Source organism: Podarcis melisellensis (genome assembly GCF_964234715.1).
Source record: "Podarcis melisellensis genome assembly, chromosome: 10".
In the NCBI taxonomy this organism is placed as follows: Eukaryota; Metazoa; Chordata; class Lepidosauria; order Squamata; family Lacertidae; genus Podarcis; species Podarcis melisellensis.
The window spans coordinates 71,059,986-71,073,803 of record NC_138542.1 but is presented as its reverse complement, the minus strand read 5'-3'; the positions used below and the strand labels follow the sequence as shown (position 1 = coordinate 71,073,803).

Below are 13,818 nucleotides of genomic sequence, written 5' to 3'. Positions count from 1 at the left end.
TCCCTTCCCAGCATCTGCCCGGACGCTGAGGTCCAGCTCCGAGGGCCTTCTGACGGTTGCCTCATTGTGAGAAGTGAGGTTACAGGGAACCAGGCAGAGGGCCTTCTCGGTAGTGGCGCCTGCCCTGTGGAACGCCCTCCCATCAGATGTCAAAGAGAAAAATAACTACCTGACGTTTAGAAGACATCTGAAGGTAGCCCTGTTCAGGGAAGTTTTTAATGTGTGACATCTTAGTGTGTCTTTGGTCTTTGTGGAAGCCACCCAGAGTGGCTGGGGAAACCCAGCCAGATAGGCAGGGTACAAATAAATTATTATTATTATTATTATTATTATTATTATTATTATTATTATTATTCCCCGCCATCTTCTTGGTCACTCTGCCTTCCATCCAACAGCTCTAGTGCTAACCTGAGCTTTGAAAAGTGGGGGAAAGATATAGAATTAAGATAAAAACAAAGAGGGAAAGGATTTGCTGAATTAACCATGTGAACTGGAATACAAAAAAGGGAGGTGTGAGGAGGTCAGGAAACAAGTAAATGAAATATAAGACATGAAAAGATTGATTTGTTTTTAATTTTTTTTTATGTATTTTGCATTTTTTCCTTGTATTTTTGTACTTTTTTATTCTTATTTTTTCTTTTCTTATTCTGTAATTTCGTTTTGTCTGTAAAATTTCAATAAATATCATTTTATAAAAAAAAAAAAAGGAAAGTGGGGGAAAGGTATAATTCTTTCAGCTTCCTCTTCCGGTTCTGTGTACTTTTCCGAGGTGGCTGGGGAGTAAACCACCCTTGCCACCTCATGGTGACCAGAGCAGCGAGCAGAAGGAATGGGAACCTGGTGGCTTTTGTAGGTGCCAGGCAAAGTCTGGAAGGGCACCCCTGCACTCGCAGGTGCCAAAGTGTTAGCCCCAGCCTCACAGTAAGACAGGACATGTTTCATGAGAGGCACAGGAGATGGGCATTTTTGTAAAAAAAAGGAACAGGAAAAAACCGAAAAAGCCCACCCAAACCCCTTCCTTTCTTCTCAGTGGTACAATTTCCTGCCAAATCAACAAATTATGTAGAAAGTGCTTTAAAAACAACAACAGCTTAAGTATCACAAATGGTGGGGGATATTTGCATACTTACTTCCTTGTGGTCCATAGAACTTCACTACAAATTCGTTGAGTCCTCCTAGGATGGTGACTTCATGTTTACTTTCAATACTAAGTGCACGCAAGTCAAGGAAATGTTTGTCACGTGCGCAAGGCTTATCAAACCTGCCTCTCGAGAACCCTGGCACCCCGGGAACAGCAGATTGTTAGAATTCCTTTACCGGCAAATCTGAAATAATCCTCTCATAAATGAAGCCCATTCAAAATACGTCTGAGGCTGTTTGCCGTGGTTTAAGCAGACCCAAAGTACCTGGCCAGACAACACAGGTGAAACACAGTTCAGGCTATAAAGGCTTGAAATCCGTAAATGACTTCAGGTTACAGATTCTAGCTTTGGCTTCATTTCTGTATCGAGAGCTTTAAGATCGGAGGAGTCTGCTGGATCAGGCCAGTGGACCGTCTAGTCCAGAATCCTGTCCTCATAGTGGCCAACCAGATGCCTGTGGGAAACTCGCAAGTAGGACCCCGTGATTTCCCCTCCTGTGATTTCCAACAACTGGTCTTCAGATCTGCTGCCTCAAATCGTGGCCAAGCAAAGCCATCACGGCTAGCAACCGTCATTAGCCCTCTCCATGAATTTGTCCAATCCACTTTTCAAGCCATTCCAAGTTGATGGCCATCACTGTCTCCCGCATGAGCAAATCCCATAGTTTTAACTATGTGCTGTGTGAACCAGCACTTTATTTTTTATCTGTCCTGAATTTTCCAACATTCAGCTTCTCTAGGTGCCCACAAGTTCCCAGTGCTACGAAAGGGTGGGGAGAGAAGCTTTTCTCTACAGTGGTATCTCAGGTTACAGACGCTTCAGGTTACAGACTCCGCTAACCCAGAAATAGTACCTTGGGTTAAGAACTTCCCTTCAGGATGAGAACAGAAATTGCGCAGTAGCAGCGCGGCGGCAGCAGTAGGCCCCATTAGCTAAAGTGGTGCTCTAGGTTAAGAACAGTTTCAGGTTAAGAACGGACCTCCAGAACGAATTAAGTTCTTAACCCGAGGTACCACTATATTCAGGGATGCGGGTGGTGCTGTGGGTTAAACCACAGAGCCTAGGACTTGCCGATCAGAAGGTTGGCGGTTCGAATCCCTGCGACGGGGTGAGCTCCCGTTGCTCGGTCCCAGCTTCTGCCAACCTAGCAGTTCGAAAGCACAAAGTGCAAGTAGATAAATAGGTACCACTCCGGCGGGAAGGTAAACGGCGTTTCTGTGCGCTGCTCTGGTTCGCCAGAAGCTGCTGCCATGCTGGCCGCATGACCTGGAAGCTGTACGCCAGTTCCCTTGGCCAATAAAGAGAGATGAGCGCCGCAACCGCAGTCGGTCATGACTGGACCTAATGGTCAGGGGTCCCTTTACCTTTTTACCACTGTATTCACTTTCTCCATGCCATGCATAATTTTACAAGATTCTATCATGTCACCTCTTACTCGCATTTTCTCTAAAACTAAAGAATCTCCTACGCTTCAAGCTTTCTTTGCGGAGAAGTCATTTGGTTGTCTCTTTTCCAAACCTTTTTCAAGAAGCTGACCAGAACTGCGCACAGGATTCCAAATGGGATCTGTATTCCAACAGATCTGTGTAACAGCATTACGGTACCTGTAGGTTTATTTTAATTTCCTTCCTGATGATCCCCAGTATGGAATTTCCCCTTTTGAAAGCTGCTGAACACTGGGCCGACAACTTCATCAAACTCTCCACTATGATCCCTGGTCAATCACCACCAGTGAAATAAAGATTCATTCATTTATTTATTGCCCCAGCATGCATCGCCTTACTCCTGTTCACAATGAATTATATTTGCCATTTTACTGCCCATTCATTCGTGGGAAAGGCGGGTGGAATTTGAAGGAAGAGACCACATTATGCTATCTCTCTTACTGTGCAGGTATATCTGAGCTTTCTGCAGAAAGGCAATGAAAGGAAATGCTTTAAATGCAAAGACCAGAAGTCACCTTTGGCAACACACCGTTTAGCCAAGAAATCCCGAACACCCAAAACACGCCATACAACTTTCAGCGCTCTGAAAGAAAACCAACTATCCAGTCATCCTTTGCATCTGATCCTTGTACACATTACTTTAAATTGTTGGTTTTTTTAATATTGTGCTTTAATGGTTAGAATGATAATAGTAATAAAATGCCCACTGCCCTGAGTCTTGAGAAACAACTGGCTACAGCATAAGCAAGCCTTAAACCAATAATCAAAGCTGGTAGGCCACAATAATTCTCACCAGCCTGCCTGCCCATACCTAAGTTATTAACTGATATTCTTAAAAAGGGGAGGAGAGGAAGGTAATCAAATGTTGCACAGCTTCTCTGTGTGATCTCTTACTCGCTGCAGGAGCTTGAAATAAAACCACAAGATGGTTCTGGGCCAGGTTAGGGTGTGCGACTTCAGTTCTGCCCCAACTCCTTCTAAAAGGTGTCCATTTGGTCCGCTTAAGAAAGCACTACTCAAATCTGGAGAAAGTGGAAATTCAGACACAAGTCAAATGTCCCAACAAAAACCAACAGACTGATCAGAGTGCAGATTTACTCCAATCTCAGAGCTTTAGAGAATAATAATAATAATTTATTTATTTGCTGCCCATCTGACTAGGTTGCTTCAGCCACTCGGGGGAAACGTGCTCGTACGAGGCAGCCTTAGTGCAAACAGCTCTGTGGCGTTGCTCGACTCTCCCACCCAAACCTGTTCTAGCTCTCCACACCACCTCTGCCAAACATTGTTCCGAGAAATGTGTCTGCACAACGTAACGCAGCCAGGATTCTGATGCCGTCGGAAGGATGCAAAAAAGCCTGTGCAAATATTTGCCGGCAGGAGAAGATCTACGTACGGCTCTTGGAAGAGAAGCAAAGAAGAGACTCCAGATGAATTCTGACTACAGTGGTGCCTCGCTAGACGAAAAGAATTCGTTCCGCGATTCTCTTCGTCTAGCAGTTTTTTCGTCTTGTGAAGCAAGCCCATTGACAGCTTAGCGGATTAGCGCTACAGCTGTCAAGCGGCTTCCAGCGATCAGCTGTTAAGCGGCTTATCAGCGGAACAGCTGATAAGCGGCTTAGCGGCTTAAGAAAAGGGCGGAAAAAGCGGAAAAAACCCGCGGGGGGATGCAAGATTTTTTTCGTCTTGCGAAGCAACCCCATAGGGGAATTCGTTTTGCGAAGCGCCTCCAAAACGGAAAACCCTTTCGTCTAGCGGGTTTTTCGTCTTGCGAGGCGTTCGTCTTGCGGGGCACCACTGTAGATTGTAAGCCACCGTCTCTTGACCTTGGGAAAAGTTTTGCTCTGCTGTGGACGAGGGGCAAGCGATACCAGGCCCCGCACAACTGCAAGCCGGATGTCATAACTATGGCTCAAAGCATGCTTGTGCGAGTAGAAGCTAAACTTATGCATGGATGTGTGTGTTCATGCATGTGTGCGTGAAACTCTGATATTCCCCTATTGCAGCTGCAGTCCTCTGTGCCACATGGAATGTTGTTCCAATGAACCCTTTTTCTTTTTCTTTTTGAGATGAGGGTTAGATGAGAGACTGCCAGTGAGAAGCAAAGCACTAACGCCCCCCCCCCCAATGAGAAGCATTTTACACTATTGATCAAAGTCCGTGTTTACAATGCACTGCAGGAACATAAACACCCAGAACATTACCCCTTGCAAAATATCTAATATACAGTCATACCTGTGTTACATTTGCTTCATGTTACGTTCTTTCAGGTTACGTCCCGCGGTGACCCGCAAGTACCGGAAAGGGTTACTTCCGGGTTTTGCCGCTCGCGCATGCGCAGAAACGCAAAATGACATCACACGCATGTGCAGAAGCGGCAAATCGCAACCCGCACATGCGCAGATGCGCTGCTGCGGGTTGCGCTCTTCTCATGTTACGAATGAGCCTCTGGAACGGATCCCGTTCGCAACCAGAGGTACCACTGTGGTACCTCGGGTTAAGTACTTAATTCGTTCCCGAGGTCCGTTCTTCTCACTGTGCTTAGTGCAAATAGCTAGAACAGTGAGAAAACTGTGGCCAGTTTATTTATAAGCTTTGCTCCTCGCCCACTCCTGAAGCGCTACCAGAAGATAAGCCACAGTATGGCTTAGCAGTATACGCGAACCCAGGCCCAGGGTTGTTCTTCCTAACAAACGATGCATGGCAAGGCAGACCATGGTTACAGCTTGCAATGCGCTTGAGGTGAGACAAACCACGAGCCCAACAAACCACAAGATGCAACCAAGTTCTACAATCTGGGCTCCAGAGTCCTCACAGCTCCTCAACCATTTGCAGATGCAACTCAGGATAGGATTTTCACCCACAAAGCCTTGCAACGACCAGCGGAGAAAAGATGCTCTGCTCTTCTCCCAGGCTGGGAAGAGGCTGGTCCCCACTGCTTTCCCAAGTGGTTAGATGAGGGAGCAGGAAAAGGCCCTGTCTCATTCTTCCTCCGATCTAGAAAGAAGAGGGCCAAGGAGGAAGGTGCTCAAAGCGATGAAAGCGCCATGAGGCTGCTGTGTACATTGTTCTCTCTTCGGATTACAAGACATGACTTCTACATTACGTTAGAATCATAGAATCATAGAGTTGGAAGAGACCCCAAGGGCCATCGAGTCCAACCCCCTGCCAAGCAGGAAACACCATCAGAGCACTCCTGACATATGGTTGTCAAGCCTCTGCTTAAAGACCTCCAAAGAAGGAGACTCCACCACACTCCTTGGCAGCAAATTCCACTGTCAAACAGCTCTTACTGTCAGGAAGTTCTTCCTAAGGTTTAGGTGGAATCTTCTTTCTTGTAGTTTGGATCCATTGCTCCGTGTCCGCTTCTCTGGAGCAGCAGAAAACAACCTTTCTCCCTCCTCTATGTGACATCCTTTTATATATTTGAACATGGCTATCATATCACGCCTTAACCTCCTCTTCTCCAGGCTAAACATGCCCAGCTCCCTTAGCCGTTCCTCATAAGGCATCGTTTCCAGGCCTTGAACCATTTTGGTTGCCCTCCTCTGGACACGTTCCAGTTTGTCAGTTTGTCCTTCTTGAACTGTGGTGCCCACAGCAAATGCACTTCACCGCCTGCTGAGATTTCTACCAGAGGCCTATCAAAACCCCCAGCAAACTGATCCCTTAACACACAAAGAAAAAAAAATGAGAAGTACACAGCTCCCCCCACCCCACGGGTAAAGGGTCTGCAGGAGAAAGCAGCAGTTAAGCTGAGCTAGGAAGAATTAAGCTTACAAGTATAAGAAATTCCTTTGCCCTCAAATAACCTGTTGAAAGAGACTTTTCCGAAAGTACAGATCATGCCAAATCTGAAGCAATCCATGAGACAATAGACGTGTTATTTTCAGAGAAGGCAGCTGCTGATTTCTGTTTCTTTGAGATGATTCCCCCCCCCCTTTTTTTATCTTGCAGGGGACGGGGGGAGGAATGGAGAGAGAATGCAAAAGTGCATTCCGCAGAAGTGCTGTAAGACTTGACACAGGCTGGCTTCCGGTAGCTGAAGCAAAGGCAACTAAAGGGGAAGACCAGAGCGCTGTATTTTTGTGCATTCCTAAGTGGGGGGGGGAGGCAGCGGGTGGCGCTGTGGGTTAAACCACAGAGCCTAGGGCTTGCTGATCAGAAGGTCGGCGGTTCGAATCCCCGCGACGGAGTGAGCTCCCATTGCTCAGTCCCTGCTCCTGCCAACCTAGCAGTTCGAAAGCACGTCAAAGTGCAAGTAGATAAATAGGTACCACTCCGGCGGGAAGGTAAATGGCGTTTCCATGCGCTGCTCTGGTTCGCCACAAGCGGCTTAGTCATGCTGGCCACATGACCCGGAAGCTGTATGCCGGCTCCCTTGGCCAATAGAGCGAGAAGAGCGCCGCAACCCCAGAGTCAGCCACGACTGGACCTAATGGTCAGGGGTCCCTTTATCTTTTTAAGGGGGGGAGCCGTGTGCCCTGCTCTATGTTCCTGGAGCTAGCGTCCTCAAAAGCCCAGCACATGTACTTAGTGCCCAAGGGACCCTGTACCCCAACATCTTTTGAACAGAACCCCATGAAACTGACCCACAACTTAAAATGAAAACGCAGGCCTCCTCGCCCCAGTTCTTGCAAGACTCTATTATACTAAGCACTCGGCTCCTATGCCACAGTGCCTTATTTAGGGTCGCTGCCCCAAGCTTGCATCCATGGAGCAGTGGGTTCAAATACCATTTCCATCATGCTGGAGTCAGCACAAGACTCAGCCTCAGGTGAGGAGCCACAGTTCAGTGGGAGTGCATAAGCTATGTATATGTGGTAAAGGTAAAGGGACCCCTGACCATTAGGTCCAGTCGTGGCCGACTCTGGGGTTGCGGCGCTCAGCTCGCTTTATTGGCTGAGGGAGCCAGCATACAGCTTCTGGGTCATGTGGCCAGCAGGACTAAGCCGCTTCTGGAGAACCAGAGCAGCGCATGGAAACGCCGTTTACCTTCCCGCCGGAGCGGTACCTATTTATCTACTTGCACTTTGACGTACTTTCGAACTGCTAGGTTGGCAGGAGCAGGGACCGAGCAACGGAAGCTCACCCCGTCACGGGGATTCAAACCACCAACCTTCTGATCGGGAAGTCCTAGGCTGTGTTTAACCCACAGTGCCACCCACGTCCCGTATGCATCTGTGGTACTTGCAGTTTAAAAGTTCTCAGGTAGCAGAGCTGAGAATTTTATTTTTATTTTTTTGCAGAAGGCCTTAGAGTGCCACTGCCCATCAGAGAAGAGGGCGAGAAGGCTCAACAGTCCAATTCAACACAAGGTGTGTTCATACTGGCTCCAGACTGCCCAACTCCAAAAAGCTCAGAAACTGTACGAAAAAGCTCAGAAACTGAAACTGCGTTGGGTTTGCTGGATCAGATCATGGGGTCATCAAGCCCTGCAGCCAGGGAAGCAGGAAAAATAGAGTAAGCGACACAAAAACTTCTGAGCACCGGAGACAGACAGGCAGTGGCAAATTGCACAGCAAGTCACAGTGCTGGCACTGAAGCCAGGGCATCTTTCCTACCAGTAGCAATAAGGTGGCTCCCCCAAGTGGTTGCTGGTCCACGTACTGTGGGTGTGATGGCAGCCCTAAAGAAGGGGGCAGGGAGGAAAGCTAAGGACTGGGTCTGCGGAGCCATAAATGTTTCCCACCTATGATCTATGTGGAATTCTATTAATAGTCACACCAGCAGTCTTCCCTAGCCCTGCTACCAAATCTCTTTCAATTTGTCTGAGATTCCCGGATTCTCAGCATGCAAAGTAAGTGAAGTGTCAATGAGCTATGGCCACTTCCCCACTGAAGGGAGTAGCTTTCACTGACAAGAGGTTTGATACAGCAAATACCGTATTTTTTGCACCATAACACTCACTTTTTTCCTCCTAGAAAGTAAGGGGAAATGTCTGTGCGTGTTATGGAGGGAATGCCTACGGGTGGCATGCCTATGGATTTTCCTCCTCTAAAAACTATGTGCGTGTTATGGTCGGGTGCGTGTTATAGAGCGAAAAATAAGGTAATTTCTACTAGCTTGGCAGAGCCCACCCAAGTCCTTGCTACCAGCAGACTTCCTGGGGTGTGGGCCTCTGAATGACTCTCTCTGACAGATACACACCAAAAACTTACAGCAAACTGCATTTTACTCTCTTCCACCACACTGTACCACCGAGCCAGCGAGAGCAATACAAAGCTCTCCTTCTCTATTTATAAACTGTCTTTCCATAAGGGCCCGCGGCAGTCCACAGGCAACCATGGTAATAACACAACATACAAAAAATGGCAAATCTGATTGCGCACAGCACTATCTGACTGAGCCAACGTGATTCTGTTCCCTTTCCTACCCGAACCCACGAGGAAAGTCGAAACCAGCGTGCCAAAAACCAGCAGTTCAAACATTCTAAGGCTTAACTTCATCCAAGCGAGAGTCCTAAGTGCAGGTTAAAGGCATAAATCCAGAACTGGGAAAATCCCAGATACCTAGCTGCTAAGATATGTAATGGATTTTGAAATATTTGTTCAGCTCTGTCAAGTGCTGGAAGATTAAGAGTCGATTCATTCTGCCAGCCTTGGTTAAAAATAATAAAAAAACAGCATTAAAGACATTTCATACCACTGTATCTTAAGCGCTAAACAGGAGATTTGTACAATTAAGACTAGGTTTCCTGCAAGCTTTTAGCACACTGTTTTCCATTCTGAATTTAGACCTGGACATTGTCCTAATCCTGGAGAACCGATGCCTCTCTGGTCCTGAGCAACAGCTCCAGGGGAGTTGGTTCAGCCTTGTAATATGCCACTTGCTTGCTCATCCAGAGAACAGTGCCAATGGCCTCAGGGCAACTGTGTACACCCAACATCCCACTTCCAACACAGTCTTGGACAAGGGACAGCTTCAGTGGGAGCAGCAGGATATTCTGGGCATTTTCCCCTTTTGCAAAAACTGACCAACTCAGAGAAATTTCCTCATTCTTAGCAGGTAGGAGAATCCCAATAGTGAAAGAACTGGCACAAACGCATGCATGCAGAAATAGTTTTTTAAGGAAACATCAGGGAGAAAAGCGTGTGTCTGTTTGTGTGATCCCAGGGGAGCTGAACTTCTGCAGGCTCGAAACCAAAGTACATTTTGTCCAAGGTAGGAGATATCAAAAACAGACTGAATCTGCATACTGAATTCCCCAGTAACATTCTTTTGCTACATTAGCTGTAGCAAAAGAGATTGTAGAAGAAAGAGATTGCTGAAATTCTTAGCAATATGCAATACAATACCGGAAGAGTCACTGTCCTCAAATTCCTCTGTTTACAACAGCCTCCCCCAACTTGGTGCCTGCCGTCCAGATGTTTTGGTGAAACTTCCATTATTATTATTATTATTGGTTGCTCTGGCTGAGGCTGATGTAGCCCCAAAACATCTGGGGGACAACCGCAAGTTGTAAAAGGCTGGCAGACGCAGTCCCAGTTGAACCATGGAAGCTACACTGCACCCCCACAAGAAATGTCTCCTGATAAAATCCAGAACATCTAAAGTGTTCCACAACGTCCACCACATACGGGAGTGTTTCCCAAACCTGGGTCTCCAGCTGTTGTTTGACTACAACTCCCATCACCCATGACCACCGGTCCTGTTAGCTAGGGACAATGGGAGTTGTAGTCCAACAACAGCTGGAAACCTAGGTTTGAGAAAGCCAGTCTATGTTAAGAAAACCTTAAAAGGTAAAGGTAAAGGGACCCCTGACCATTAGGTCCAGTCGCGGCCGACTCTGGGGTTGCAGCGCTCATCTCGCTTTATTGGCCGAGGGAGCCGGTGTACAGCTTCCGGGTCATGTGGCAAGCACACCAGAGCAGCACATGGAAACGCCGTTTACCTTCCCACTGGAGTGGTACCTATTTATCTACTTGCACTTTGTAGTGCTTTCTAACTGCTAGGTGGGCAGGAGCTTACTCTGGGATTGCAGCGCTCATCTCGCTTTATTGGCCGAGGGAGCCGGCGTACAGCTTCCGGGTCATGTGGCCAGCAGGACTAAGCCACTTCTGGCGAACCAGAGCAGCGCACAGAAACGCCGTTTACCTTCCCGCCGGAGCAGTACCTATTTACCTACTTGCACTTTGTAGTGCTTTCGAACTGCTAGGTGGGCAGGAGCTGGGACCAAGCTCACCCTGACATGGGGATTTGAACCGCCGACCTTCTGATCAGCAACTCCTAGGCTCTGTGGTTTAACCCACAGCGCCACCCGCGTCCCTAAGAAAACCTTAGGTGCTGCTTAAGTGTCCTCAGTTCCCAGGAACAACCTTCACTTGACACCCCCCCTTCCCTCCTGGTTCTTGCTCTCATTGCTTTGCCTCCAACTCTGCCCGATGGCGGCTGGATAACATTCTGACGGCTGTTGTGAAATGTCTGCGGACACCTCGAGTTAACCAGCTGTTGCGTCTTATAGCAGAATATTGTGCTGCGTATTCTGAGCAGAATGTTTTCGATCTAACATGTTTGCAGATGTTCTTAAACAGTTTCGAATGCCGCGAGTACGTTTTCGTTTCTAATTGCACTGTTTTCACTGCTTTGTTTTTTTGCCGCCCTGGGCTCCTTCGGGAGGAAGGGAGGGAGGGATACAAAACTTAATAAATGCTAATAACACAAAGACTCCCTCCATGGAGGCCTGCGGGAAATGTCCATAGATTCTAAGCTGAGCAGGGGAGCAGCTGCTTCTTAGCAGCCTGTGAGGCGAGGCTTTCTCATTTCCTGTGCTCCAGAGTAGAAGGACGGCATGCAGTCACCCTATATCTTTAAAATCTGAAATGCAGCTTGGGGGTGGTGGGACTGCAAATTTGAGTCTCTTCACCCCACCCATGGGGACACTGGGGCTGAATCCAAGCTGACAGCATTTGGAACAAGCTCACTCTCCGCCTCTGTCCTCCCAGAAGCTTTTCAAGATTTCTTAAGTCCTGCCAGGCAGTGTCTCAGAGCCTTTCCCCCTACTAAAAGGTAAAGGGACCACTGACCATTGGGTCCAGTCGTGGCTGACTCTGGGGTTGCGGCGCTCATCTCGCTTTATTGGCCAAGGGAGCTGGCGTACAGCTTCTGGGTCATGTGGCCAGCATGAGACTAAGCCACTTCTGGCAAACCAGAACAGCGCACAGAAACACCATTTACCTTCCCGCCAGAGCGGTACCTATTTATCTACTTGCACTTCGACGTCCTGCTAGGTTGGCAGGAGCAGGGATTGAGCAACGGGAGCTCACCCCGTTGCAGGAATTCGAACCGCCGACCTTCCGATCAGCAAACCCAAGAGGCTCAGTGGTTTAGACCACAGCGCCACCCGTGTCCCTTTCCCCCTACTAGTCAGGATTAAATGTGCAGTTTCAGCTCTCTGCTGTATCTGTAGAGTCCACCTCCAGATAAAGATGACAGCCCTGGTGAACACCCGGTTCTTTCATGGAAGCCCAACAGGTGCTCATGCAAGAATGATGCATTCTTCCCGAAAGCTATCATGGGAATCAAATGATTTGTTTCCCCAAAGAGTTATTTGGAGGTAGTGTTTTTCAGACGCTGTTTTCCATGCTGTGCACACTCATCTCTTTTGTCTCTGGTCAAACAGGTCCTACAAGCTTTCGAATCCCTATTGGGGAAGAGCTTGCAAAACCTGCTTAGCCTACGACAACAGTGGGACAGGAAAAATGTGTGCACACGAGATATGGCTCTAGCAAACCAACTCCAAATATATCACCTGCCTCCATATTTCATAGAAACTCCAAAATGAAGGATTTGAGGGGAGGAGATCAAAGTGGTTTGCTTCCAGTTGCTCCTCGTTTTAAGGTCCAATAAATTAATGGCTGCCTTCTCATTCCCCCTTTGGTCCACGAGGAGCGGGGTGCCTTTCAGAGCGCAGAGCTTTTTGAGCAGTAGATGCGATCTCCCGAAAAATGGGCCAGCCTGGGAAACCTGAAGAGCAGCTCTGATAAACATATTAATGCCTGAAGTGGCCCTGAATAACCCTCTGGTCACGGAAAAAGGCAGATTGAAGAGAATTAAGGCGGCATTATCTCAGGACAACTATGTAAACAGGCGCAGAAGTGAGGCTAGAACGGAGCAGAGAGAGACAAGCAGAAGGAGAGAGCCCCGGGGTCCCACAGTGGCCAGTTTGGTGCTTCTGGGAAGCTCACAAGCCGAGCATGGAGGCCTAATCCCACCACACATTTTTGCCCCTTACGCAACGGGGATTCAGGGGTATACATCTCCTGCAGATGGAGGCTCCATTGAGTTACCATGCTGATAGTGGGTGATAGGCCTATTCTCTATGGACAGATATAATCCCCTTTTGCCCAAGACCTCTGTAGAGCTGTTCCACTGGAAAATGTAGGCTTCCCCCCCCAGATTGTATGGACTTTCAGTGCACCTGCCAAGCAGACCGAACTCACTGTTTGGAGGCAGGAAGTTGGCACAACATGAGAAAAACACACATAGACACACATTCTTCTCCTGACCAGCATCCTAAAAAGAATAGCTATTTCCAAGGTCAGAGTGAACTCTGGCATCACACCGCCTCCCTTCCTTCCTCTTTGGAAGAGCTGTTGACAAGAAAAGGAATGTTTTTCAATATGCTACTGATCCTTAAAAAAAAAAAAAACCAACACAAAACCCAGTAAGCTCAAGAGGAGAGGTGTGTAGGCATTTATGGCTCAGGCCAAGCAGTTGCAAGATGGCCTTCAAGCATTTGCTCTAATAGCTGGGCAGCAAACGCCCGATGTAGGCTGATCACCAACATTCATTCCCAAAAAGTGGGGCAACAGAGGACATGCTTTGTGTCCCTGCCCTCCTGCATATACAGTGGTGCCTCGCAAGACGAAATTAATCCGTTCCGTGAGGCTCTTCGTATAGCGGTTTTTTCGTCTTGCGAAGCAAGCCCATTGACAGCTTAGCGGATCAGCGCTACAGCTGTCACGCGGCTTCCAGCGATCAGCTGTTAAGCGGCTTATCGGCGGAACAGCTGATAAGCGGCTTAGCGGCTTAAGAAAAGGGCGGAAAAAGCGAAAAAAACCCGCGGGGGGATGCAAGATTTTTTTCGTCTTGCGAAGCAACCCCATAGGGGAATTCGTTTTACGAAGCGCCTCCAAAACGGAAAACCCTTTCGTCTAGCGGGTTTTTCGTCTTGCGAGGCGTTCGTCTTGCGGGGCACCACTACCCTGGACAGGCCTGCCAATAAGACA

The 13,818-nt window shown here is 48.0% G+C and overlaps 1 protein-coding gene and 1 long non-coding RNA gene across 2 annotated transcripts in view; both read right to left on the bottom strand.

Moving 5' to 3' along the window:
• UBE2H (ubiquitin conjugating enzyme E2 H) overlaps window positions 1-13,818 on the bottom strand; it is a 65,709-nt gene that overhangs the window by 27,476 nt on the left and 24,415 nt on the right. Inside the window, exon 2 of the mRNA XM_081927488.1 lies at window positions 1,131-1,207. Within this exon, the coding sequence (XP_081783614.1) occupies window positions 1,131-1,207 (77 nt within the window). The remainder of the gene's footprint in view (window positions 1-1,130; window positions 1,208-13,818) is intronic.
• LOC309378879 lies at window positions 3,577-4,522 on the bottom strand. The gene is made up of 2 exons (XR_014172241.1): window positions 4,383-4,522; window positions 3,577-4,024 (listed from the first exon to the last, which is right to left on the bottom strand). It is a non-coding gene; the product is annotated as an uncharacterized lncRNA (long non-coding RNA).